The 26,854-nt window shown below is 53.6% G+C and overlaps 1 protein-coding gene across 4 annotated transcripts in view; it reads left to right on the plus strand.

Annotated features, from left to right (window-relative positions):
• The first annotated feature begins 620 nt into the window (after positions 1-620).
• Positions 621-26,854, plus strand: part of Gse1 (Gse1 coiled-coil protein) — a 342,813-nt gene continuing 316,579 nt past the window's right edge. The window contains exon 1 of one of the 4 annotated variants that reach the window (XR_005283292.1): positions 621-2,145. Coding sequence is in view for 3 of the 4 variants with exons in the window: in XM_038312424.1 (XP_038168352.1) it covers positions 1,231-2,145 (915 nt within the window). In the remaining variant the exon portion in view is untranslated. The remainder of the gene's footprint in view (positions 2,146-26,854) is intronic. The other 3 variants (XM_038312424.1, XM_038312423.1, XM_038312425.1) reach the window with 3 other exon arrangements.

A 26,854-nucleotide genomic window follows, 5' to 3' on the forward strand; every position in this document is an offset into this window, starting at 1 on the left:
CCGCCACGTTCCGGGCGCGCTCTCCGGCGCCTCCTGGGCCCGCACCGCCCCCCGCCGGGGACTCGGCAGCCCCGGGCACTTCCGCGGAGACCCTCCGTGCGCCCCGGGCCGCGTGCGCGCCGCCGACCGCCAAACTTTGCGAGTTGGGCGCGGGGCCTCGGGGCGCGCGGTCGGAGCAGCGGCAGCCGCGGGGAGCACGGGGGCGGGCGCGGCGGCCGGGCCATGAGCGGCCGGGCGGCGCCGCTCTCCCGCAAGCAGCGGCTCATGGCAGCGGCGGGCGCGGCCCTGTCGTGCTTCATCTGCGGCGGCGGCATCGCGCGCGGCAAGGAGCTGAAGCTACCGGTGAGGCCGGCGGGCCCCGCGCAGCCCTTCTTCCCGTTCCTGCAGCAGCAGGAGCCGGCTCCCGGGGCGCGCGGGTTGAGCGCGACCGATGGCTGCGTGCTGGTGTGCGCCGTGTGCCGCTGCTTCCTGGCGGAGCAGTGGGCCGCCTTCGAGCGCGCGCGCACTCCCGTGGACAAGCGCGTGTACTGGCTCAAGCGTCCGCACCAGTGCGACGCGAGTGCGGGCGGCCGGCGCGGGGCCCGCGAGTGGAACGCCGAGGACGCGCGCGACTCGGAGCTGTCGGAGCTGTCGGACGCCGACCCGCTGCCAGAGCCGGAGCCCGAGCCCGAGCCCGAGCCCGAGGATGCTCACGACGCCACCAAGCCCGGAGCTCGGCGTCAGCGCACGGGGCCCGGGACGCACTGGGCTCCCGAGCCGCGGGCCAGTGTGCTGAGGGGCATCCAAGAACCCTGGCCTGTCACCACTGTGCCCGACGGCACGGACAGCGCCGCCCCTAGCCGGACCGCGGGGCCCCCAGAGCGCAGCAGCACCCCCGAGGGCAGCGACGTCGCCGTGAGCCTCGGGGACGAGGGCCTGGAGCGGCCTCCCCAGACGCCCGCGGACAACCAGGCCCGCTGCTGCTACGTCTGTGGGTCGGCGCTGTCGCCAGCTTCACAGCATCAGATCCACGTGCAGAAGCAAGAGGCCCCCTCACAGGCGCCCTTCTTCCCCTTCCTTTGGCTGCACAGTCCCCCGCCCGGCGCCCAGCCCATCACTGAGGCGGGCAGCACCCTCGTGTGTCCCTGCTGCTTCTCGTCCCTCACGCACCAGTGGCAGAGCTTCGAGCTGGCCAACGTGCCTGTCCTGCAGCGGCTCTACGTGGTTCCCCTGAACAGCCACGCCCCCGGCATGGCCTCTAAGGCCCGCAGACTCCCTAGAGACGAGGGGTCCGCCCCCGCCGCCGGGCTGCTGCGGGAGGCCTGCTACCTCTGCGGGGAAGACTGTACGCGGGATGCCCGGTCAGTGCCCTCCCGCATCGTCAACGGCAACTCGGGGAGCTCCATGCACTTCCCCTTTCTCAGCCTTCTGCCTTGCCCACCCAACGCTCGGCCCCCCAACAAGCGCTGTGAAGTTCGCAGCTGCCCCAAGTGCTACAGCGTCCTCGAGGACGTCTGGGCCTTGTACCGGGCATCACACAACCGTGAGCTCATCAGCTCGGTGCAAGGCTTCCTGGGCAGGTACCACCAAGCTTTCTCTGCTTCGGACCCTACTCTGAGCGACCTGCCCGCTTCTGCGCAGGGAGGTCCGCCTGCCGTCTGTTACATCTGCGGGGCTGAATTGGGGCCGGGCAAGGAGTTCCAGCTCAGCATGAACCCCGCTAGCCACCTGGGCGAGAAGGAGCCCTTCTTTCCTTTCCTCACCGTCTACCCGCCCGCCCCGCGGGCCAGGCCTGCAGACTCCACTGGCCTGGTGGCCACCTGTGTGCTCTGCTATCATGACTTGCTGGGTCAGTGGCTGCAGCATGAAGCCAGAGGTGCTCACCAGGGTGTCAGTGCCTGGTCTAGGCAGTACCAGGTGGACACCTTCGTGTGCTTCTTCTGTCAGCAAGAGAAGAAACGGTGTCTGGGGCTGAAGTCGGTGAGGGTGGCCAGGCTGCCCTTGTTCCTGTATACCCTGAGAGCCAGCCACAGCCTGTTGGTGGATGATGGCCGGCAGCTGATCATCGGTGCCTGCGTGGATTGTGGGACCCTGGTTTGTGCAGGTCAGGGGCTCGTCAGCCAGCCCCCCCTGGGCTGGAGCTCCCCAGCAGCAGGAGTAACAAAGGTAAGCCTTTTACAGTATCTTTCATCCCGTAGAGCATCTGTGTGGTCAGGAGGAGAGATGTTTTCTGTTCACTGGCGGTACATCATTGATTCAGCCTGGCGGGTCCCAGCAGGAGGCTTTGCCTGGCTAGCTTGGCTGACCTTGGAGGCCTTGGGCAGGAGGTTCGAGGGTCTGGGGGCAGAGGCAGGGGTAGAAGAATAGCCTCTGCTGGAATCAGCAGGCACGGGGCTGAAGCTGGGCGTGTTTGCTGCGAATCTATCAAATGGAGGAAGTTTAGGGCACGGCTGTTGTCCGCCTGATAACATTGGTAATTAGTGTAGCCACGCAGGTCACCCGGAGGTCCCGGTGGGAAGTCCCTCTCACCGGCTCCTGGCTAGCTCTCTCCTCCCAAGATTCCCACCCAAGGGCCTTTCGATTGAGTCTTCCTGGTGGCTTTATGAAGCAGATGGCAACAGATTCCAGACGTGTAGGCGTGGGACACAGTCGTATGGGACTTGGGATGATGGCCTAGACAACCTTTGCAGTGGTTAGTCTCTTCTTTGAGAGTCAGCTGCGTGGAGCTGGCCAAGGCCTGGGGCCTGTTCTCAGGATGCAGCTGTCTGCCTGGTAGGAGACAGTCAGGGCACTGGGACATTGGGACCTAGCTTCGTAAGAACCAGGCCAGGGGCTGGCCAGGTGGCTCCCGGGAAGGGGCTACAGGCAGGCATATGTGAACTGCACTCACTGTCCTGCCCTTGGGCTGGGATCCTCATTCCTACCAAACAGGCTGTCCTGTTCTGGGCAGAGGCCTGTGTGGCAGTGACTGGATAGGGCCCTTCAGAGAGACACAATGGTGGGCAGGTGGGTCCAGTTCAGGAATGGCTGTTTGTATGTCAAGTGTCTTGGCCCTGCAATTGTGCACGGGTGTGCTTGTGTGCATGTGCGTGTGTGTGTGTTTGTGTGTGTGTGTGTGTGTATATGTGTGTGTGTTTGTGTGTGTGTGATGCCTGGGCACACGGAGGCTGACCTTTGAGGCAATCCCTGTTCTGCCTGGGTATCCCTTTCCCAGGCTTACAATGCCCCTGCCTTACACAGTGCCCTTATCTTTCCTTACCAGAGCTGGCCTTGGTCTTGAGTTGTCTTTAAGGCTTTGATGGCAAAGGGAATCACCTGCTCTGGCATAAGACACCGAGCCTTTCATTAGCCACAGGTGTGTGGCAGCCGAGGCTGAGGTTGTTGCTGAGACTTGGGAGGCACAGCTCCTCAAGGCCTGAAGTGTGAGAGGAGCTTGGCTCTGGGGCAGGACAGGCCTGGTCCCGGCCTGCCCCTGTCTTCGCTGCAAGAGCTGTCTGCCAACAAGTTCTTATCCTGGCTGGGCTCAGCTCACTTGGCTGAGAAGTAGGAATACGGGCCACATGGTTTGTAGGGTCGTTTTGATAATTAAACTAATGGGGGGGCATTTGAATGTCGCCAGGCCAAGCTCACTATGTTGAGGCTGCTCCTGGCGCCCCTCTGTTTGAGCAGAAGGCACAGGGCAGTTCTGAGTAAGGCCACTGCCCCAAGCCCGTGCCTCTTGGAAGTTTGCGGTGGCCCTGTGTGGGTGGTTGATGCTCACTGGGGGCGTGGAGTTTTCTCTGAGGAGTGCCTACTTGATGCTAACTTGACCTCTGTACAGGAACCCAAGTAATGAAAAGATGCCTGGCTCCCAGAGCAGCAGGGGTGGGAAGTAAGAGCAGTCAGTGTGGCCCACAGCCCCCTCCCATGTCCACCCCAGAGGCTGAGCTGAGCATCCAGTCAACTTTTGCCCTATCGGCTGCCCTCACCTTGTCCCATGAACCTTCTTACTCCCCACACTGAAACTCAGGTGAGTCCCATGACCCTCACAGCCGGCAGGTGGCTGGGGGTTCCAGCCTGAACTCAGGACCTCCCCGACCCCCTGGGCCCTGCTCCAGCAGTTTGCTTGAGACTCACTGGAACCCGGTAAAGTAGCAAAAAGTACAGAGACAGGGAGAACCCTGGAGCCCTGGGGGTTCAGGAGAGCCATCTGGAGATGAGGGACTGAAAGTACCAGATCTGCTAGCCTTTACCGGGAGTAAGAGCTTGTCCTCTGTGCTGAAGGGTATTCAGCTTGAATGAAGGTGTGGAAGGGGCAGGGATGTGTCTGCAGTCAGGCCTGTGCTGCAGTGGGGGGGGGGGGGGGGGGCAGGCTTGTCTCAGACTCCACTATAGCGATTGAGGCGGGGGAGGAGGAGTCATTCAGCTCCCAGGGTCTGAGGATGCCGGAAAGGAGCCCTCTGCCCTCTGCCCTTCCTCTGCGCTCCTGTTCTTCCCATTTATCCCACAAATATTTATAGAGCGCCTACTCTGAGCCAGGCACCGTTCCAGATGCTGGGATCCGGTGGCAGGCACAGCCTGCAGTGTCCCTGGGGAGGAACAGGCACAGAAGGTCCAAAAGGCTGTTTCCCCGCAGCGCGCTGGGAGCCGTGGGGCCATCAGCCAGACTGGGTGCAGTGCAGAGACAAGTGGAGGCTGTGCAGAGGACCAGGCTCCTAGGCTGTCGGGGGTGGAGGCATAGGCACAGCTTCTCCCTTGTCCCCAGGCTGGCTTCCTGAGCTGCCCCTGCCCCCTCCCCCAGGGTCCCTGAGCATCCAGTTAGCTTCCCTTTCTTTCTGTGTGCTGTCTGAGAACTTAGCTGCAAATCAGGAGAGCCTTGTAAGGGCCAAGAGGACCCACTTGGTGGGGATGTGGCATGTTCCAGAACCTTCTGGTATTTTGGAACCCTGGTAGGTGCTCCTACAAGTGAATCAATGTGAAACATCTGAAATATGATGTGTCTGAGAAGTCAGGGAAGGGATTGGAAAGGACATGGCCCTGGGCATCCTCTAGTTGGGATGCTGGCGGTGGACCCTCCCCCACCCCATCTTTTGGTCTTCTAGAGCTTGGTGTCCTGCAGGCCATACCATCCTGGTTGCTGCATGGGTTGGCAGTGGCTAGGTTGGGTCAGGGAGGGCTCTCTCTAGGCTTGGCATCCCTATCCCCCACCCCATGGGAACTATGAAAAGACCCCAAGTCTGCCTTAAGATAGACCTGGCCTAAATCATTCTATTAAGAGCGGGCTGTGTGACCTTAAGTCTGATCCTTGTCCTCTCTGAGCCTTGGTCTCCACAGTCGAGTGACGGTGTTGCTTTGCAATGGCTGAGTCAGAGTGTGGCTCCCCCATCTCCCAGCATGCCTTGCTGCTGTCTGTTGCTGTGAATGGCTGCCTCTGCCCCCAGTCTGTCCTGTCAGAATAAGTGGTAGGTAAGTTTGGGGACAGTCTCATGAGGAGCTGACTCCCAGGTTGCTGTGCTTCCTGTATCCATGGTCACTATATCTTTTAAGTGCTCCTATGGAGGTTCTAACCCCCATACTGTCCTAGGTTGGAAAGAAGCCCAGAGAGGTTAAATAACTTGCCCATGGTCACTCAGCAGGTTCCTGCAAGGTAAACATTGGTCCTGGGCATCTACTCTGGAATCTGTCCCTCTTTCTACCCTGCCCTGCCCTGCCCTCTGTCCCCTTTGTCCTTCTGCTGTGAAGGTGGCCATTTCTGGACAGCCAGTGGCTCTTCACTTGTGTATGTGGCCTCCTCCTCCACACGGACAGCCACTTGCACTTCTTAGGGGCAGAGGCTCAACAAGCCCTTGTGGGAGGAGCCCTGCTGTCTCTGTTCCCCCACTTTTTTCTGCCCGACTAATAAAGTGGTACCCCCTGCCTCTACTCCCCCACATGCCCAGGTATTGCCTTTGGCTGATTCCCATCCTCTGCTCCCATTGGTGAGAAGGTGCCCGCCCTGAGACCACCTTGTCCTCTCCCAGGCACCGTGGGCAGCATGAACTAATGGAGCCTGCAGTTGGGTACCTACTGTACCCCGGCCTGTTGCCAAGAGTCACCTGGCCAAGGTCCCAAGCCTGGTTGTTACCGTGCTTCTCATGTGAGCACATCACAGGTCTGCAGAGCTCTGTCAGGATGGCTGCACATCTGTCCCCTGCTTCTTGGCACGCTGCCATCACCAGCTTCTCGCTCTGCAGGGAGGCCCTGGCCATCACCGTTTGCCTCGGGCCCTCGGGATACCAGCTTAGGCTCTTTCTGGAAGGTGTCAGACAGTGCTGGCATCTTCTTCCTGGAAGCAGCTGGGCAGCTGAGCTGTGGGCCTCTCTGAACCCTGGACTGCTCCCCTTCCAAGGGGATGTCTAGGTTTCCTTGCCGGTGTGGGAGCCTTCTGCTCAGAAGAATAAATTTTCCAGATGCCTTGTGCTAAACCTGGAGGAGATTGGAGCCTACTGAGAAAGAGGAAGTGGAGGCAAAAGGTCTTAAAAACTGAGCCTTCCCTGGAAGCAGGGTGGGGAAGAGGGCAGGGCTGAAGGCCAGGAGCATTTGTAAGGCTGCATGCTTCACATCTGCTCAGCTCTTTTGGGACCTTGCCCTGGAGAGGTTTGTACTACAGGGAGAATCCCTGGCAGACCTGGGGATGGTAACTCGGGTTGTGTCTTCATGGCCGTGGAGGAGCCCACATCCTGGGCTCAGGTCCCTTTGTCCCTCACATTTGTGTCTGGGCAGAATGTGGATAAGGACAAGACGTCTGTCCTTAGAGAAGAACATTTTGGAGTTTGCTTTCTGTTTCCTGCATTACCTGGTATGAAGGAGCCGCTACTCTGCCACGTGCCTGTTACTCGGTTTCCCCATCTGTCACAGTCGTAGGACCTGTGTCCAGGACAGTCCTGGGTTAAGGAAGGTGAGGCCATGGGTTGTGGTGTGTGGGCGCCCTGCTGTGGGGCTAAGGATGGTAGCCTGACCTCTGAAGGGTTGGGTTTGAAGTTCACTGCACGTGGCCAGCGAAATGGCTCAGTAGGTAAAGATGTTTGCTGCGCAAGCCGTGGAACCTGAGTTCAATCCCTAATGCATGTGAGAGAGAAGAAGTCACTGCATTCACAGAGTTGTCCTCCAGGCTCCCATACCCATACACACACGCGGCGCGCGCGCACACACACACACACACACACACTAAATTGATTTAAATTTGCCATACAGTGCTGCAGCCTAGGTACTGACAGTCTGTCTCTTGAAGGATCACGCAGTCAGGTCAGAACAACTTATGCTGTAAGGACCCACAAGTCTCAACTTATGTGCACTTTGTTGGTGACTTCTCTGTCACACAAGCTGATGGACTGTGTGTGACAGTGCTGTGCTAGGGACCTGCCCTCTCCTCAGTCCCCAGCTTCACACAGATTCTGCCCTTCGAGACACAAGCACTGGGAACCCTGGGATCTAGCCCAGCACTTGCAGTGCCTGCAGGCAGGATGCCTGTCCACCAAGGTCTCAGTTTTCTCCCTCTGTAAAATGGGCATTTATAGTGAGGAATATAGAGAAGACTTCACCTTCTGGGACCAGAACTCTAGGAGTGCCACTTACAAAAGCCCTGTTCTTCTCTGAGGGGCAGAGGCGTGTACTATGTTCTAGGAGACATGGGTTAGGGACAGTGCACTTGGAGGAGGGACCATGTGTCCAGCTGCCTTGGATCTTCCCTGCCATCCTCCCTGCAGTCCACTACGTCCCTATCTGGGCTCCCCTTGCCATCTGCTGGTGTGGTAAGTCTGCCCCTCGCCCCCACCAACACACAGACTGCCTGTCCGTCCTCTGGTCACGCAGGGATGCTATGGATGTCGGATGTCCTGTGGCAGTGGGGTCTTTGCCCCTCAGCAGGTTGGAGGACCAGGATGAGGAACCTAAGACTTCAGGACCAACAGGGCAGGCAAGGCTGGAGTAGGGTCACCAACAGGCATATCCTGTGTCCTAGGGACAGGTGGCACTTGGAGGGGCTTGGCAGAAGCTGGGGCCTGGCTTCTACCTTCCCAGCCTGGATTTAGAAGGGTCTACAGTCAGCCACTGTCTACCAGCTTCTAGATCAGCAGTTCTCAACCTATGGGCTGTGACCCCCTTTGGGGGTTGAACTACCCTTTCCCAAGGGTCACTTAAGACCAACCTGCATAGCAAGTGTTTACGTCATGATTTGTAACAGTAGCAAAATTAGTTATGAAGTAACAATGAAATAATTTGGGGGGTCGGCACAACATGAGGAACTGTCTTTTTGTTTTGGTTTGGTTTTTTGTTTTGTTTGTGTTTCAAGACAGGGTTTCTCTGTAGCTTTGGTGCCTGTCCTGTAAGTAGCTCTTGCAGACCAGGCTGGCCTCGAACTCATAGAGATTCACCTGCCTCTGTCTCCCGAGTGCTGGGATTAAAGGCGTGCAGCATTAGGAAGACCGAGAAGCACTGCTCCAGACAGAACAGCAGCAGGAGTCAGTATGCCAACCCCATATGGTGAGCCCCTCAAACCCTCCAGACCCTCTGTGGGGGGGATGTAGGGGACCATACTCTTCAGACCTCCAACATGACAGGACCTGGGCATGGGACTCAGGGGTCTTGGCCTTCATCCTAGCATCAAGCCCCAAGAAACCAGAGACTTAGAGGGAGCCCAGGGCAGCTTGACACCCCCAGGGTAATTTGTGGGTCACATCTGATTGGTTAAAGCTCCCACTCTAAGACTCCCCTTGTGGCAGGTCCCTCCGAAAGATTCCATGTCATGGTTCTATGCTGTTTTCCCTCTTATCCAATCATGTAACATCCAGGAGTTCTGGGAACAGCAGGGCCTAGACCAGTGGTTCTCAACCTTCCTGATGCTGTGACCCTTTACCAGTACAGCCTCATGTTGTGGTGACCCCCCCCCCCCACACACCATAGGCTCATTTTCACTGCTACTTCGCAACTGTAATTTTACTGTTGTTATTAATTGTAATGTAAATATCTGTGCTCTGATGGTCTTAGGTGACCCCTGTGGAAGGGTCATTTGACCCCAAAGGAGTCAGCCTACAGGTTGAGAACCACTGGCTTAGACCTTCAGAGCACATCTGTACAGCTGCATGTGCCTTCTGGACATAGGTGGCAGGGAGAAACCTGCCTCTGTACTAGTCCTAGCCCTGGCATGGCCAGCGGGCACCCATCCACCAGGGCCCAGCAGTCCGACTTTATACCTTTGGTCGTGTGAGCTCCCCTGGAGAGAGACAGACTTAAATGACCTCATTCCTGTGGGAGTCGAGAGTACGCCAATGTTTCTCTAGAGACATGGAGTATCCTGGGGCATTGGGCTTTGCCATTGGTGCAGCACACCCCAGAACCTTGTCCTCAGCCTCACGGCAGACCCTTGTCTGTGTGTGACTCGGCTCTGCCAGTCCCCCTTCTTTACTTACTCTTTGAGCCAGCCTTTGTCCTGGTTACAAATGTTGGGGGCAGACGTGGCTTTGGTTGGTGGGTTCTGGGGGAATGGTTTCCAGTTCCTTCAGTTTAGGATAACTGTCTGGGCCCCACTGGCCACCTACTGTCACTGGGTGGGTGGATGGAAGCTCGGTGGTGCTAGGAGGTCTGCGCCAGCGTGAGTCAGCAGAGGTAGGTGGCAGCTGTAGGTGGCAGCTTCACAGTGTCTGGTAAAGCAGAGTTGGAAGCTGTGGTGCCCAGGCGGGGACTTCAGTGAAGCAGCGGAAGTGTTCCCAGTATGACCTCAGTGTGTGGGATGCAGACAGGACAGTGTTAGGGACAAATGTCTTAGGTGGGTAAGTTAATGAGGAAATTGGTCCTCTTCAGAATGACCTTGTGTTGACTGACAAGGCCAAGTGCCATCAGAGCCAGGTCGTTCTGAGGTTGATGCAGAGACTCTGCCAGGCCATACCTGTAGCATGAGTTCTAATTGGTCTTAATAATAAAAACCCAGAGTCAGATATTAGAAGGTGAAAGCTGAAAGATCAGAGAAGCAGAGCAGCCAGCCTCTAGGTCTTACCTTTATGAAATCCTCAGATTGAATGGGTTACCCTGCCTCTATAAGTCTTCAGATTGAATGCTTGAGATCCTGTCTCCTCCCACCTTATATTCCTCTCTCCACCCAGCCATATCTTCCTGTCTCCACCTCCCCAGGTGCAGGGATCAAAGGTATGAGCTCTGTTTCTCTGTTAGACCGATTCCAGTTTTGTGTAGCTCAGGGTGGCCTTGAACTCACAAAGCTCCATCTGCCTCCTTTAAAAGTGTGTGCCACCCCTGCCTGGCCTCTGTGGCTAACTAGTGTGGGTAGCTCTGCACTCTGATCTTCAGACGAGCTTTGCTACAGCCCAAACAGAATACCCCCCCCCACACACACACACACACAAACACCTTTGGAGAGCAGCTGCCTGTCACCTGCAACTCTGCTGGGTAGCAGGGAGAGGGCCACCTGACAGGCTTGCTCTGTGGTTTGCAGGGACCAGGGGCTCTGAGCCCCAAGGGGCATGACTGATCCCTTGTGATTCAGGCTGCCCTGTGCCAGGCCCTTAACCAGGACAGCGGAATGCAGTATCAGCAGCTGCAGGCGGCACATGGCTAAGGCTGGGGTAGCGACTCCCACCCCCTGATGGAGGTGGCTATTGACTCTACACAGGACCCTAGAGGATCAATGTGAGGAGGCGCACAGGATGGCCCCTCTTGTCTCTCACTTCCCTGTAAACCCCTCCCAGCTTCCTGTTACCTGACTCCATCACCACCCATTGGCATCTGGATCGCCATGAAGGGTGATGTCAGCATTTGGTGTTTGGGATCCAGGGGGGAAACTGAGGCTGCAGGCGGCATGGTGCCAATTGCTATATACAGCCAGGGGCTGATGCCCTGCTCCCTGCTGTGTTCTTTAGCTTCTGCCTTCTCACTTCCCCACCAGGACACTTACATGACCCACCTCCCAGGGCTGGGACATAAAGCAGTTGATGCTGCTGGCAAGGGCCAGAGTGGCCAGAACACGAGACATAGCCATAGGAAGCAGGAACAGGAAGTCCAGACCCAGTTCTCAACAGTTGGCTGCAGCCAGGGCACCTGGGACCAGAGCCTCCATTGGCCTGTCTCTGGGTTTCAGTGTCCATCTAAGGGATGAAGGAACACTCAGGTACTTGGCCTCTGCATGAGGAACTGGCCCCCAGGAAAGCTCCAGATGTTGCATAGTGGTCAGAATGCCAATACATCTGCTGTCTGTCTGTCTGTGGAGGACTTTGGACATCATGTGTAGCCCAGGGCTCTATTAGCCTCCTTTGGGTTGCTATTGCTGTGATGAAGCACCATGACCGAAGCAACTTGAGGAGGGAATGGCTTATTTGGCTGACACTTCCACATAGCAATCCATCGCTGCAGGAACTCAAACAGGCCTGGAGCTTGGAGGCAGAAGCTGATGCAGAGGCCATGGAGGGGTGCTGCTTACTGGCTTGCTCTTCTTGGCTTGCTCAACCCACTTTCTTACAGAATCCAGAACTATCACCTGAGGGATGGACCCTCCCCCATCAATCACGAATTAAGAAAATGCCTATAGGTTTGCCTATAGCCTGATTTTTTGGAGACATTCACTTAATTGTGGCTCTCTCCTCTCCTGTGACCCTAGCTTGGGTCCAGTTGGGGTAAAACTAGCCAGTATGCTTTGTCCCTCCTGTCCTTGATCTCTATTACAGTTGGAAACTATCACCTGAAGGTACAGGTTCCATACCCTGCCATGATCCCAGGAGCCAAAGGGGATGTGGGAAGTGGGACACTTTGAGGTCAAGAGTTAGGAGTTCAGATCCCCACTGGGTGTGGCTGTTGACCTTCCCACATAGAAGGGATGGGAATGGGCAAAAGAATCAGGAGTTTGGGCTGGAGAGATGACTCGGTGAAGGGCATTTGTTGCTCTTTCATAGGATGTGAGTTTGTATCCCAGCAGCCCATTAGGTGGCTCACAGCCACTTGTAACTCCAGTTCTAAGGGATCTGATGCCCTCTTCTGGCCTCTTCAGGTGCCCACCCACCCACAAGTATATACGTACACACAGACACACATATGTAAATAATAAAATAAATCTTAAAAGAATCAAGAATTTATAGAGACCCATGGTCCTCAACACTGTACCCATCCCCACACATTCCTTGCTTTTTCTTTTTTCTTTTTTTATTGAAATAGTCTCCCCTCAGTGGCCCAGGTTGGACTTGAACTCATGGAAATCCTCCTGCCTCAGTATCTCTAATACTGGGATTACAGGTGAGAGCCACTATTTCCCATTCTCGTGGATATTTCTAACTTTCAGAACCCAGTGCGAGGTCTGGCACATAGACACATTCTGATTTTTTTTTTTTTTTTTGGGTAGTAGGTGCTGTTAGACTCACAGGGTGGGGACCCCTGTTTTGCATATACTCCAGCATCCGATTCCTCTTGTTCCTTGAGCTTCTGGCTGTCCCCACCGTCCAGCTCTCTTCTCCTGCCTGTTTTCCTGCTCTGGGAGTACCTGCTAACCCCTTCAACCCCTACCTGGTGACTGACCTTGGCACTTGGTCGTAAGCACCGTTTTCATGTTTGTTGGTAACTACCCATTCGTTAGGCGTTGGTGGTCACAGCTCTTGGCCTGTGCGTGTCAGCCTGTTTGGCCAACCACACAACACAGCTGAGGCAGAGTTGCCAGCACCCATCCTCTGTTGCCTCTTCTTCCGATTTCTTGGCAGCCTGGGAATGGAGTTCCTGAAAAGCATTGCTGTTGGCAAAACCGCAATTAGCAAGATCAAAGTCTTAGAGAAGATGGGAGGGTAGGGGAAGAAAACAATAAAGATGGCATGAAGTGTGCCTTTAAAAGACACAGCAAATAGAAAGTCTTCAAGGCACAGCTGCCAGGACCTGCTCGCCCAGGCTCATGTGGAGGAGCCCTCTGCAGCCATGCACCCAGTTCCTGCATCACAGATGGGGAGGTGGCCGATTGTCGTCATGTGGAACGTGTGTGCGCACGCGCGCGTGTATGTGTGTGTGTGTTTGTGTGTGTGTGTCTGTATGTGTGTCCCCGTCCGTCTGTCTGTTCTCCTGTGAGCTGCGTGTCTCCTTGGGTCAGCTTTGGTCGTTTCTACTTCCTGAATGTGTGTGCTGTGTCTGTGTGGTCTGGTTTTCTTGGTGTAGCTCATCTGCCCTCCCCTCGTGCTCCTGTGCCATCTGTGGGTTCTGTGGTGATGACTCCTCATTCCAGTCTTGGGGACCGCTACTGCCTCCTACTTTCTTATCACCCCAGCTGGAGGTTTGTAAGTTTTATTAATCTCTGAGGAAGTTTACATTCTAGAAATCGTGCCTCTGAAGTTTTTTGAGCAATCCTCTTTGGACATGGAACATCTTTCCAAACTTACAATGAGACCGTTCCTGCTCCATCTTGATGAGCTAGGAAGAAACAGTTGTGAGCACACCAGGCCCTTGCCAAACCCTCCACTGGGGGCCAGTTGTTCACATCTGATCTCCCCCGTGGTGCCGGAAAGATCAAAATGTTCTCTCTTGGATCTGGGAATGTGGTCCAGTTGGGAGAATGCTCACTCATCCCGTATAAAGCCCTGAGTTTGATCCCCAGGTATGCTGGCATAAACCTCTGACTCCAGAGGATCAGGAATTCCAAATCACATCCTTGGCTATATGGCCACTGGGAAGGGAGAGTGCCATGTCTTTTATGGGGGAGCGTTAACACTTTACCTAATTAAGGAAGGTAGCAGACCTCACTGTGTGTGGCGTGTGAATGTCTGGGGAACAGAGGTCAGTGTTCGTGCCTTCCTCAGTCACTCTCTTATTTTTTTCTTTAAAAATTATTTTTAGATTTACTTGTTTTATTTTATATGCACGAGTGTTTTCCTTTCATGTATGTTTATGCCCACATGTTTGGTGCCAAAATAGGCCAGATAGGCATCTGGAGCTACAGATGTTGTAAGTACCAATGTGGGTGCTGGGAATTGAACCTGGGTCCTTCCTCTGCCAGAGCAGCCAGAGCTCTTAGCCTCTGAGCCTCCAGCACCATCCCCCTTTGTTCTTTCTTTCTGAGACTGGCCTAGAATTTGCTCTGTTACCCAGGCTGGCCTTGAATTCAGTTAGCCTCCCAAGTGCTGGGATTAAAGGTGTATGCTGCTACATGGGGCTCGATATATAATTAAAAGAATATATGTGTGTATGTATATACATAAACACACATATACACACATACACATACTTTTTTTTTTTTTTTTTTTTTTTACAAAGTCCCTCACTGAACATGGAGTTTATTAATTTACCTAGGCTGGCAGGCCAGTGAGCTCCTGGATCCTCCTGTCTCTGCCTCTCTATGACCCGCCATGTCTGGCTTTTCTGTGAGTTCTTGGGATCAAACCCAAGGCTTCATGCTTGTGTAGAAACACTTTACCCACTGAGCCCCAGGCCCTACATTTGTTTTGTTGTTTTTTTTTTTTGAGACAAGGTCCGGAGTTGATGTGGGAGAGTCTTCTGTTTGAGTTGATTTCATTGGCTAATAAAGAAACTGCCTGGCCCATTTGATTGGCCAGCCCTTAGGTGGGTGGAGTAGACAGAACAGGAAGAGGAAGTGAGGTAGAAGGATCAGTCAGATGCCACGCCTCTCCTAAGTTAGTCAGACCGCCGTCCCTCTCCTCAGAGAGATGCCAGACGAGATGAAGCTCCAGCCCAAGATGGACGTACGCTAGAATCTACCTGGTAAGGCACCACTTTGTGGTGCTACACAGATTATTAAATATGGGTTAGTCAAGATGTGAGTAAGAGGCTGAAAATAATGGGCCAGGCAGTATTTAAAAGAATACAATTTGTGTGTTGTTATTTCGGGACATAAGCTAGCAGGTGGCGGGAAGCCGGCCCACAGCTAATTACTACACGGAGTAGTTCCGTCTAGCTGGACTCAGACTCAGTATATACTGGAGAGTGACCCTGAGCTCTTGGCCCTGCTGACCCCACCGAATGAATGCTGGCTTAAAGGCCTACACCAGCCACTGTGCCCAGATAGATTTATTCATTGCGTGTGCGTGCACGTGCGTGCGTGTGTGTGTGTGTGTGTGTGTGCACAAGCACACATGGTTATATCTATGCATAATACAGTCTACATATGGAGGTCAGAGGACAATTTTCAGGAGTTGGTTTCTCCTTCTACCAAGTGAGTTTTGCGCATTGAACTCAGACCCTCAAACTGGCAGCAAGTGGCATTAACTGTGGAATCATCTCACTATCCCTGGACTTAAATATTTTTTTAAATTATATTTTTTGATTATAGTATAATCACATTATCTCCTCCTTACCTAAGTGCGTTTAGGACGGCATTATACCATAGACTGCCAAGGTGCCCAACTCTTAGCGGAGGTGCTGGGCCCCAGTTTGAGGATAGTCTGTGTCCAGTAACTTTAGCTTTGCTCTCTATATAAAGTGTCCACTAATGAAAGTGTGTGGGGATTTCCACACTTTTCTGCTAAGCATCTTTATCCCAGTCTGTCTGTCCACCTGTCACAAACTGAGTTCTCTTTGGGGTCATGGAAGTGGGTGATGGACGAGTGTTTTCTCTCTCCCTCTTTCCCTCTCTCCCCCGCCCCCACGTCTGCCAAGCCCCTGTGGGATCCTTAGCTAAGGACTCAGGGGGTGGGACTCTCCAGGTCGCCAGCACCTCTAGAGCAGCCTGGAGGCCAGCCAGAGCCCTGGCCAGTTTCTTCTGTGTGAGCTTCATTATTTTAAAAAGTTATTGGGTCCGGGGCGTAGCTTGGTGGTATGAGAAATTTGCTTTTTATTGCAGCTTTTCTGAGAACCAATTCACATGTAAAAGTTTCTCTAGAGCTGTAGACTGCAGTGAATTTTGGACACACAGACTGTGCAGCTAGCAGCACTGTTTAATGTAGATCATTTCGGCACCCCTGAAAAGGCCCCTTTGTCCTCCCCTGAGGCTCTGGAAACACAATGTGTGGTCTCTGTGGGTTTTCTGTGGACAGTTCATACAGATGGGAATGGACACTGGTGTTCTCAGGTTTCCATATTAGAGCAGACATCAGAACTTCACTCCTTTTCATTACCAAATAATACTCCACTATACACAGACCACACTTTATTATCTGCTCATCTGGGGTGGATTGTCAAATTCTTCTATTCGTGTGTTTTAAAAGATTTACTTTTTTTCCCACATACATGGGTGTTTGCATGTTTGTGTTCTTGGAGGCTAGATGAGGATCTCAAACACTGGTCATAGATGGTTGTGAGCTGCAGGGTGGGGCTGGGACCTGAATCTGGGTCTTCTGCAAGAGCAGCAGGTGCTCTTAGCCATTGGACAATCTCTCTGGTCCCATGAGAATTCATACACAAGTTCTTATGTGGCTATCTCCTCTGCCCCCTCTCTCTTTCATAGACTCTCACTGTGTAGCTTAAGCTGGCTTTGACCTTGCAGTGATCCTCCTGCCTCAGCCTCTAGAGTGCTGGGATTACAGGTGTGTGCCATTGCACCCGGCTATTCTTTTTTTTTTTTTTTTTTTTTTTTTTTTTTTTTTTTTTTTTTTTTTTTTTTTTTTTGGTTTTTCAGGTTTATGGCTAGGTGTGGGATGGCTGGGTCAGGTCACCGCTCTGGGCTTCACCTCTTAAGGAACTGCTGAGCCGGATTGCTTTCCCCAGAGGCTGCCCCGCCCCCTTTCTGCCTGCAGGCCTGAGAAGCAGAGCAACCGCTGGCAGGCAGGTCTTAAGGCATAGTGTAACACACTGTGGTCGGCTTGGCTAATGTTCTTTCTCATGTTCAAGCCTGTCTGTCAACAGATGACTTGTGTGTATGAGTGTGTATGTATGTATACATGCGTTTGGGTGGACGCATATGTATGTAGAGGTCATAGGTCAGTATCTACTATGGTCTTCCTGGAACACCTGCCTCCTTACTCTCTGCCAGGGTGGGGAGGGCACTCACTGATTCAGCTACATTAGCTGGCTGGGGAGCCGCAGGGAGCCTCCTGTTTCTGCCTCCCTCCCAGCCAGGTGCATGCTGCTGACCGTGGCTTTCAGATGGGCACTGGGGATCTGAACTGAAAGGGTCCTCAGGCTTGCATGGCAAGCACTTTGCCATCTGGTCTCTCTTCCCAGCTCCCAGTGAAAAATTTGAAACGTCTTCATTTTAATGGTGACAAATAAGCTCCAGGAGTTTGAGAAATAGCTCAGCATTGGCTGTTCTTCGTTCCTGAGGACCCTGGTTTGGTTCTCAGCATCCACACACAGTGGCTGTGATTCCAATTCGCGGGGATTCAGTGGTGCCTTCTTCTGGCTTCCTCGAGCACTGCACATTTATGGTGTACACACACGGGAGCAAAATACTCATGTACACAAAGTAAAAATAAATCTAAGCAAACAAAAACCCATGCTACAGCACTCCTAAGCTGAGGGGTGGGTGGTGTGCAAACAGCTTTCCTTCTTTGTTTCTTAGTGTCTTCACCTGTAAATGCCTCAGGAAGGGGTTGGGTTAGTTAATGCATAGACAGTACTTAGAGCCATTTCTGATATCAGAAGCCCCATGTCCAGTTAGTAACCATCTGTGTTCTTCTATTGCTGTTGTAGGAATATCAGAAAGGAACAGAGGAGGGACACTCAGGCCACCATCCAGCCTTACAGCTTGGAGGCCACACTATTCACACCGTCCTGTTCACACCATCCTATTCACACCATCCTATTCACACCGTCCTGTTCACACCACCCTATCCACACCGTCCTATTCACGCCGTCCTCAGTTTCCCTCATAGCATCTTCAGAGCCTTCTCCGTGCTGCTGAGAGGGAATCTGGGTGCTGTCATCCTGAGCCCTGATTACTCAGTGCCTGGTAGCCTCTGATGTGCAGGCCAGGTGCAGAGTGGGGACATGGTCACTGAGGACAGGGTTATAGATATGAATGTATTCACACCGAGTCTAAGGAAAGAAAGGCAGTCTGAAAAATGACACCCCCCCCCAACCAGAACTGCCTCCAGCTGTATTTTGGCTCCAGGAGCATCCATACATGGATGCATACATGTGAGGGTGACACAGGATGATGCTGGACAACATGTGCCCTGGTACTTTTTGCCTAATGCCACAGCTGCCTGCCTGAAGCCGTGGGCTGTAGACATGATGCTTGGTTCAAGTCTGAGCCTTGTCCTTGCTCACTGTGTGTTCTTTAGCCAGTTGCTCACCTTCTCTGTGCTGTCGTTTCTGAACTATAAAGCTGTGATAATGGTGATGCTCATGTCCTGAGGGGATGTGTAGGCCAGAAAGAGAAACTCTGTCAGAGGACTCACAGCTGGATCAGGTGTTCCTAGGTGCCCAGCTTATATAGTAGTCCTGGTCACGAAGACACACATGATGATGTCTGACTTCCCAGATGTGCTGGCTCTGCAGGAGCCTGCCTTCTACTGTAGCTCTGGCCAGCTGGCCTCGTGGCACACTGACCGGCCCCTGTTTCTCAGGCAGTGGGAGCCAGGGGAGGTGGCTGGTAGCTGTGGGGCCAGGAGGGCCTGAGTTTGCTGCTCAGCTGAGCCTGGGGAACCCTCTGGATGCAGTGTGCCCAGCACTGTGCTTCAGATGAACTAAGCTGTTCAGACCTCTTCAGCAAAGTTAGAAAATCCCAGCTGTGGGGCTGGAGAGACAGCTCAGTGGTTAAGAGCACTGGCTGCTCTTCCAGAGGACCTTGGATAACTCCCAGCACCCACATGGCAGCTCACAGCTGTCTGTAACTCCAGTTCCAGGGGACCCGACACCCTCATCCAGGCATGCGTGAGGCAAAACACCAATGCACACGGAAAATAAATAAATAGCAACAACAGAAAAGAAAACCCCAAACCTGTCTTATAAAAATGTCCCTTAAGAGGAAGAGATTATTGAATGCTAACTGTAGTTCTCCATCAGCTCAGCTCTTAGCTCCCATTCATTCCGTCCTGCACAGAGGCCTTTATCCCAGGGAGTAGCCACAGAGGCCAGCCGAGTCCTGGCAAACACTCGACTTCCTCCAAAACTTTCCATCTCGCTTAGTGTAGAGTGAGAGAAGATACAGGGAGATCTGTGACCCTGCCCCTCGTTCTCACCTGACCCTGGTGACCCCTTCTGTCGCCGCATTGCACAGCTGGGCCGGCAACATCAGTATTGCCTGCAGATGAAGATCAGGGCCCCCGGTTATAGAGGCAGTGATGAGTGAGTGAGTGGGTATGTCTGTGTATACGTATGTGTTTCTGCATGTGTGTCTGTCCCTCTGTGTGTATGCCTATGCCTTTGTTTGTGTGTGTGCATTTGTCTGTGTATATGTGTTTACATGTGAATGTGTGTGGGTCTAAGTTCTACCTCACCTGACAAGAGACCGCTTACTAATAGTATATGACTGGTACCTGGTTCTGTTGGCCTCTGGCTGGTCCTGGACTTCTCAGCATACCAGTGGACAGGCCTGCCTAGTGACATCTAGGTGCCATGTGGGTCTCTGTGTGTATATGGATGGAAAGAATATGCTGGTTTCTGGTTTAGGCTTCTGAGATTTCACATTTTAATAAAAGATTTATTTTAATTATATATATATATATATATATATATATATATATATATATATATACATGTATGAGTATGTGCATGCAGTGCCCATGGAGGCCAGAAGAGGGCGTCAGATACTCCTGGAACTGGAGTCCCATGAGGTTGTATCTTCCCTGATGTGGGTGCTGGGAACCAAATTCAGGTCATCTGTGAGAGTAATCAACTTTCTTTTTTATTTATTATGTATACAATATTCTGTTTGTGTGTCTGCCTGCAGGCCAGAAGAGGGCACCGGACATCATTACAGATGGTTGTGAGCCACCATGTGGTTGCTGGGAATTGAACTCAGGACCTTTGGAAGAGCAGGCAATGCTCTTAACCTCTGAGCCATCTCTCCAGCCCCAGTAATCAACATTCTTAATTGCTGAGCCATCTCTCTAGTCCAGATGGTTTGTTTTTGCTTGTTTGTTTTTAATATACAGAGGGCCTTGTTCCATTCACTTGAGCAATAAGAAGCCATTGTGTGTTCAGAGCAGGTCTTAAGGTAGGAGTTGGCAGGAGAGGAGAGAGGTAAATAGGCCAGAGAGGAGTGAGAGCTAGGAGGGGCCTCACGGGTTCCCAGAGCAGGCAAGTTGCTTGTCTGGAGTCAAGCATCCAGCACGTGAGCTGGCATGCTTCCCTCTGTTTCTTTACCAGTCCATGGAGCATGCGATGGGAAGCCCCTTGCGGAAGCCGGAAGGCCTAGTGTGCACAGCGTGAGTGCACCTGTCTGCTGCTGTGTGGCTCCCAGTGGCCAAGGTGAACCTCATGAGCTCCTCCAGCTGGTCATCAGAACAGCTCCAGGACTCAGCGCCACCACTCCAAAAGCTGGCTTAGATGTCGCTCGACTCTTTCTCCAGTTCTTTGCTCTCTTATTTTTAAACTTGTTTGTTTGTTTTATGTGCATTAGTGGTGTGTGTGTGTGTGTGTGTGTGTGTACCAGATCCTCTGAAACTGGAGTTACAGTTGTGAACTCCATGTGGTTTCTGGGACTTGAACCTGGGTCCTCTGGAAGAGCAGTCTCTGTCTTAACCACGGAGCCATCTCTCCAGCCACTATTTTAAAACTTTTAACAGCAAATTTGCTGTTGGGGCTTATTATATAGCTCCCTATGGCCTGAACTTGTGCTGTAGCCCAGGCTGACCTTGAACCCTGCTAAGACTTTGCCTCCTCCCAGGTGGTGGCCTGCATTACAGGTGTGTGCCTCTGTACCTGGCTGGTAGCTGTTTCTCCGCTGGCAGCTAGCTGTTTCTTTTGTTCTGAGGTCCCTTGTTTCATCCTTTTGGACACAGTCTGGTTTAGCTTTAGATGAATTTGTCGTACCAATGCTGGGTGAACGTGAACTGCCGCCCTCCATGCCCCCAGCCCCAGGGATCTTCTGTGCCTGGTGCCTGACACAGTAATGTTCCCAGCAAACACTGAATACTGTGTAGGGAGAGCATTGGGGTGGGGGTGCGCTCTGTCGCCCTGGGGCAGGACAGGCTCTCTGCCAAGTGGGTTTCTGAGATTTGGGGAAGGAAGTGGAGGTAGCAATAGAGTGGTCTCCTGAGAGGGAGGTCAGGGACTTGGTGGCTCAGATCTATCACTATAGCTGTTCAGGAGGTTGAGGTAGGAGGATTGCAACTCCTCATTGCTAGATGGAGTTCCAGGCTAACCTGGGTGGTAGAGTGAATTCAGGCTTGGCCTGGCAGCTTAACAAGACCCTCTCTCAACGGAAACTCTGAAGAGAGGACTGGGGGCTATAGCTTATCCACAGAGCTCTTGCCTGGGAATTGCCACTGAGAGACTGAGGAATAGGTTGGTGGTAGAGCCCCTGCCTAGAATCCCCCAGTGGGGACCCAGGGCAAGGCTCAGTTGTGGAGCCCCTGCCTAGAATCCCCCAGTGAGGGGCTGGAGTGTGGTTCAGCTACATAAGGAGGCTCTGGGATCTTCAGTATCACCCATGAAAAAGAGCGAGTGGTATTAGGCTGACCTCATCTCTGGCAGGGACAGCAGGTCCTCTATTCTCTGCCTGTCTGTGTTAGTCTGGATTTAGGGGACTCTGGGGGAAGGTCCTGCATGGATTTTGTAAACACCAGCTCCCCTGGAGGAATGGCAAAGAGGCCTATGACACTGGGCTCACGGGATCCTGAGCTCTTGACTCACTGTGGTGACTGCCCCCAGATTTGTTTAAACTCCAGAGAGAAAGGGAGCCGTGTCTGGGGGTGGCTGGCGCCTGTTTCCTTGTGCCCACAGGGAGCGTGGAGAGAGTTCTGGATTCCAGAAGAGGCTTCCTGGAGCTGTTCCCTGGTGGGTGGACACAGCCTGCACTTCCCAGCTGCTGGTGGCCAGGCCTGGGGAGCCCTGAGCAGCCACCCTGAACAGACACCCCCTTAGCACAGTGGTGGGGGATCAGCTTTCTGTATCTCTCTTGGGCCTGCAAGGGAGCCCTGGAGCCCGGGTTTAGGGCATGTTTAGACGGGGTGGGGCTGCCAGGAATCTGTTCCTTTATTCAGGAGCTAAATGGATCTTTTATTAGGATCAGCAAAATCCATTTTTAACTGAATTTGAAGGTCAGCCTGGCTTAGGTTTCTTCTAGCCATGCTGGGGTGTGTCTATTGTGTCAGAGAACTTGGAGATGGCAGTCCTGCAGATAAGTCCTGGGGAAGGGAGTCTTCTGGGAGCCCCACACAAGCCCTGGTGCCTGACTTTGATCTTGGGCCAGCCATGTACATTCTGCGTTTTCTGACGAACAGTTGGTCATTTATTGAGCACCTAGTGCATACAGGAGAGCAAGGCCTGGGTGTTAGAGTCCAGTGGGAAAACCGGACAGATGGGAAAACAGTTGCCAAGAGGGGATGGAATTATGCTGGGGTCAACCTTGGGAGGACTGCGGGCCCTCGGGGAAGGCTTAATGCGTGGAGCCCTCCCAGCTTTCAGATGTCACCCCAGCTTAGGGCCTGGAATCCCAATCTGGGTAGTTCTTCACATTGTTCTTTGAGAGACAGGAGAGAGTAGCCAGTAGTGTCAGCCTTTCCGAGGCCCTAAGTAAACTCCATATACCAGGCCACCAAGACCGGCCCCACTTGTGGGTCCCTGTTCAATTTCAGCTTGGAACAGGGTCCCTAATCTACTGGCAAATGGAGTGTTTTCTGAAGTTCAGTAGGGGTAGGTCTCTGGAGGGTGGGCAGCCTGGGGCTTTGCCTCAGCTTCCTGGTTCAGAGGTACAGCTTGTCGGCTGGTGTGAAGTGGCTGTCTGTCTGTGTGGTACAGACAGTTTCTTGATGCTGTTAGTGGCAGCTTGTTCTGTGAGCAGGCAGGGGCTTCTGTTTCTGACCCAGGATTCCTATTCCAGGGGAAGAGAAGACATATTCTCCTGGCTGTTAGGGAAGTAGACCCCCTGATAGCTGGGTGAGTAGGGTTGTAAGTGGTTGATGGCTGACTACCAGGCAAGGTACCGGCACCACATCCCTGTACCTGCTATGGTTGGGCTCAGTAATGGATGGGTGGGCTCAGAGCCTTGGAAACAGGACCCTCTGCTCATCAGGGGCTGTTGTCTCTTCAGGGAGGTGGGTAGCAAGGATGTAAGCAAGCAGAACACAGGTGCATCTACCATACAGGACAGGCGGTGGCCTGGATCCTGCTGGTCAGGCTGCATGGGGAGATGTTGATGGCTCCTGGGTGGCTCCTCGGGGTCTTTGGTCATTGTTGCAGTCTCCCCAGTGGTACCCACTCGCTCTGGATGTCTGACCTCTGCAGATACGGTGGTGCCCCCGTCGGTTGAGTGGTTCCAGCGCCGAAGAGCCTGGGCTGGCATCCAGGGCTGTCTCCTGTGGCTTCCCCTGTTGGGTGGAGCCTGGCTCGGACAAGCAGTCCTTCTGTTGGTGGCAGGGCTGTGTGGAGTGAGCAGGGACAGCTGGAGCTTTGACCAGAAGCCTGGCAGGAGGGAGGTGTTCAAACATGAACGCCCCACTCCAGGGACACACAGCAGAACGCCTGCTGTGTTTATCTGACCCCAGAGGATTGGCGAAGTGGAGGAAGGAGGGGTGCTCCCTGAGACTCCCCCCACCCCCACTTCTTCTGCGTCTGTCAGTCTGCCTTGGGTGGGAAGCAGAGTTTACGCCTCCATCTGTGTTTCTCTGTGAAGGCTAAGTTTGGGAGCTCTGCCTCCAAAAAGAACTGAAGTGGGGCACTCTGTTCAGAGGGTGCGCTGTGTCCCCACAACCCTAGGCTGGGGAGTGTTCAGGGGCTCCAGGGACCTGCAGACCCCTCTAGAGGGGTAGATGCCATCAGCAGGCTGGTGGCCTGGACAGCAGGGTGTAGCATACTGCAGTGGTCCCAGCACCAGGCAGGGGCTGTGTGGGTGGCCACTGCAGGCTGCCAGGTTGAGGGCATCTGACTGCTCGCCTGAAGACAGGGCCACCAACTGACCCTGACTTCACCTCTTCTCTCCGCTCCCTAAGTAAGAATAGCAAGGGGCTGTCACCTTCCTGTCTCTCTTGTCAGCCCTCCTCCACTGTCTCCCTCACCCACTCCAGACACCTCTGCCACCCTCTGCCCCACCTGCCTCCTCCAAATGGACCAGTCTCACGTTCCCCCTGCAGTGGTACTTTTTTTTGAGAAGCTGATGGAACATCTCCATGCGGCTCGTGGGGACCTCTCAGGTGGATCTTGGATATTATGTTCATCTCTATCCCAATGAGCTCCTCCAGCGCTGCTCCAGTACCACTACTGTAAGCCAGCTGTTTTACTGAACATCTAAGGGCCGTGATCTCTTGCCTGGGTGGTGGCCTGTACCCACCATCTCTGGACACTGCTCAGAGGTGTTGTGTGACATCACCCATATGTCACACAGCAGTTCACAATGGCAAAACCTGAGCTTGGAACAGTTGTCCCTAAATCTCAACATCTGGGCTGTGGCCTGGTGGGGGTAGGTAACTCTTGTACAGTGTGGTTTAGCCAGGGGGTCATGCATGCTGGCTGACAAGGTTATATGTAGAGAAAAGTGTGCTCTTTGTCCCACCTTTTTGGGGGGGCAGGGAGACAGAGTTCCTCTGTGTAACAGTCCTAGCTGTTCTGGAACTCACTCTATAGACCAGGTTGTTGGCCTCCAACTTACAGAGATCCACCTGCCTCCTGCGTGCTGGGATTAAAGGCGAGCACCAACACCGCCCAACCTTTGTCCCACTTTTAATCTTCCTTCAGGAGACTCTCAGACTGGCATGTTGCCTAAACCTCAACGTTTTGATTGTGATAAAGTTCATGTAATGTGACCTGGACTGGTCCAGCTATGCTAGTTGGCCCAGTGGTAGTAAGTGTCCGTCCTCATGGTCCCTACCCATCCCCAGTGCTGGCTGTCTTTTCAGATGAATTCTCTAGCCTTATTAGGTCCTGGACCCCAGCCCCAGCACAGCCACGCTGCTCTGTTCCGTGAACTTGCTGTCTCTGGGTGTTAATCAACATTTGGAAAGCTGTAGAAAGAATTGAATGTGGTCTCTTTTCACCCAATGGAGCTGTAATCTCTAACCTGGGACCCTCAGGACCAGAGGGGTTGATCAAAACACCCACTGGGGCTTTTGTTTGCTCTGGGCAGTATTGGGGTGAAATCCTTGGCCTCTGTCTGCTAGACAGGCACGCTGCAATGGAATGAGAGCCCCGGCCCACCATTTTCTTTTCATCATGAGATGTGGTCTTACTAAGTTCCCAGGCTACCCTTCAATTTGTACTAATTCTCCTGCCTCAGTTTCCCGAGTGCTGGGATTATAGTCCCACTACCAGGCCTGACTTGATTGACAGCCTGTTTGTACATTACCACTGTGCCCCCACTAGGGTCAGCTGCCCTGTGGTCTAAACATTGGTTCCTGCATATGATGTGTGTGGTGTGGACTTGAGATGGAGCGGGTAGGTGGCCGGCCACATGTCTGTCTTTATGTGGATTGAAGCCACATACTCTGGAGGTTTTGTTTCGGTTTTAGTCTTCTGAACCTTTCGGTTGTAAGATTTCTAGATGAGGAATGCGGAGCTCTGTGAACGCCCTACCAGTAGGCCTCATTCTAGCTATTCAGGTGGTGAAGGTAGGAGGATCCCAGGTTCATGGCCAGCCTGGGCTACAGAGTTCAAGTTCAAGGATAGCCTGCACCACATCGTGAGACCCAGTCCCACAGTATAAAGTCAAAAATCGAAGAATTCCCTAGATATATTTTTCTTACTGTCTGCAGGTGGGAAGAGATTCTTTTTTAAGTGATTTTTTGGTTTGTTTGTTTTTGTTTTAGCTTCTGAAAAGGGAACTTCTGGCATATGTGCTAGCAGGAAGAACAGAGGCCACAGCGAGCTTAGATGTCAACGGTGCGTGGATGCCATTGGTGGCTCTGTTGCCTGTTGTGTGAGGTGCCAGGGCTGTTTGGGAACCTGGGTGGGAGGTGCTGGTGCCGGCTATCCCTTGCCGAAGGCAGAGCCTCCTCTCTTTGTCCCCACTCAGGGATCACACTGTGTGTCGAAGACCTCGCTCTTTCTTGACGGCATCCTCTATGGGGCCTCGCCCGTGGCACTGTTCCCAGGGGCCTGTCTCCAAGGCCAGGGAGCAGCTGCCTGGCTGCTGGTGAGCCAAGGCCTGGGCACAGAGCCACAGCCGGGCGGAGGTATGAGGATGAGGAGGGCCCTTGGCCAGCTCAAGAGAACATGGGCCCTGTCAGAATGATAGGGCCACCAGTGTTTATGAGTTCCCTTTGCGCCCCAGGACCCATGGATGAAATTGTCCTCCTCTCTTTAAAGAGGCCCCGGATCTCGCAGGCCAAGCTGAGGCATTTTGCCTTCCTGCGGTAGGAGCCTGGCCAGTAATCCCAGAGCCCTTCACTGTCTTGCCAGGCACATCCCAGTCTAGACGCTGGGCTCTGGGGCCCACAGTGGAACCAGGCTCTGCTGACAGAAGGCCAGAGCTAGGGCCCTCCTGCCTCCGCCTCCTGGCTGCACCCCAGCCCTGTGAGGAGGCCCTGAAGGCCATGTCTGCACTCTTCCAGCCCCCCCAATCTCCTTTCCCCCTTTTCTCTCTCCCCTCTCATTCTTCCACTTCCTCCCTTTCTAGTCCATCCATGTCCCAGGGGAGCATGGCTCTGGCCCATCTGTTGCAGGGTCTGTCCTTCTTGGGAGGCTGCCTGGGAGGCCCCCGAGCCCTGAATTCTCACCTAACCGAGGGTCTCACTGTCCATGCCCAACTGTCTTCTGTGTCCTGTTCTGATGGCCCTAGGGAGAGGCCCCAGGCCTGGCTCTTGCTTGGGTATCCCACACATGGGAGTCTCTAGTGGACAGACCATATATATCAAAGGGCGGCTGTGGGTTGTTATGGGCTTGGTCCCAGGCTGTG

Source organism: Arvicola amphibius, chromosome 15, assembly GCF_903992535.2.
Source record: "Arvicola amphibius chromosome 15, mArvAmp1.2, whole genome shotgun sequence".
NCBI classification, from domain to species: domain Eukaryota; kingdom Metazoa; phylum Chordata; class Mammalia; order Rodentia; family Cricetidae; genus Arvicola; species Arvicola amphibius.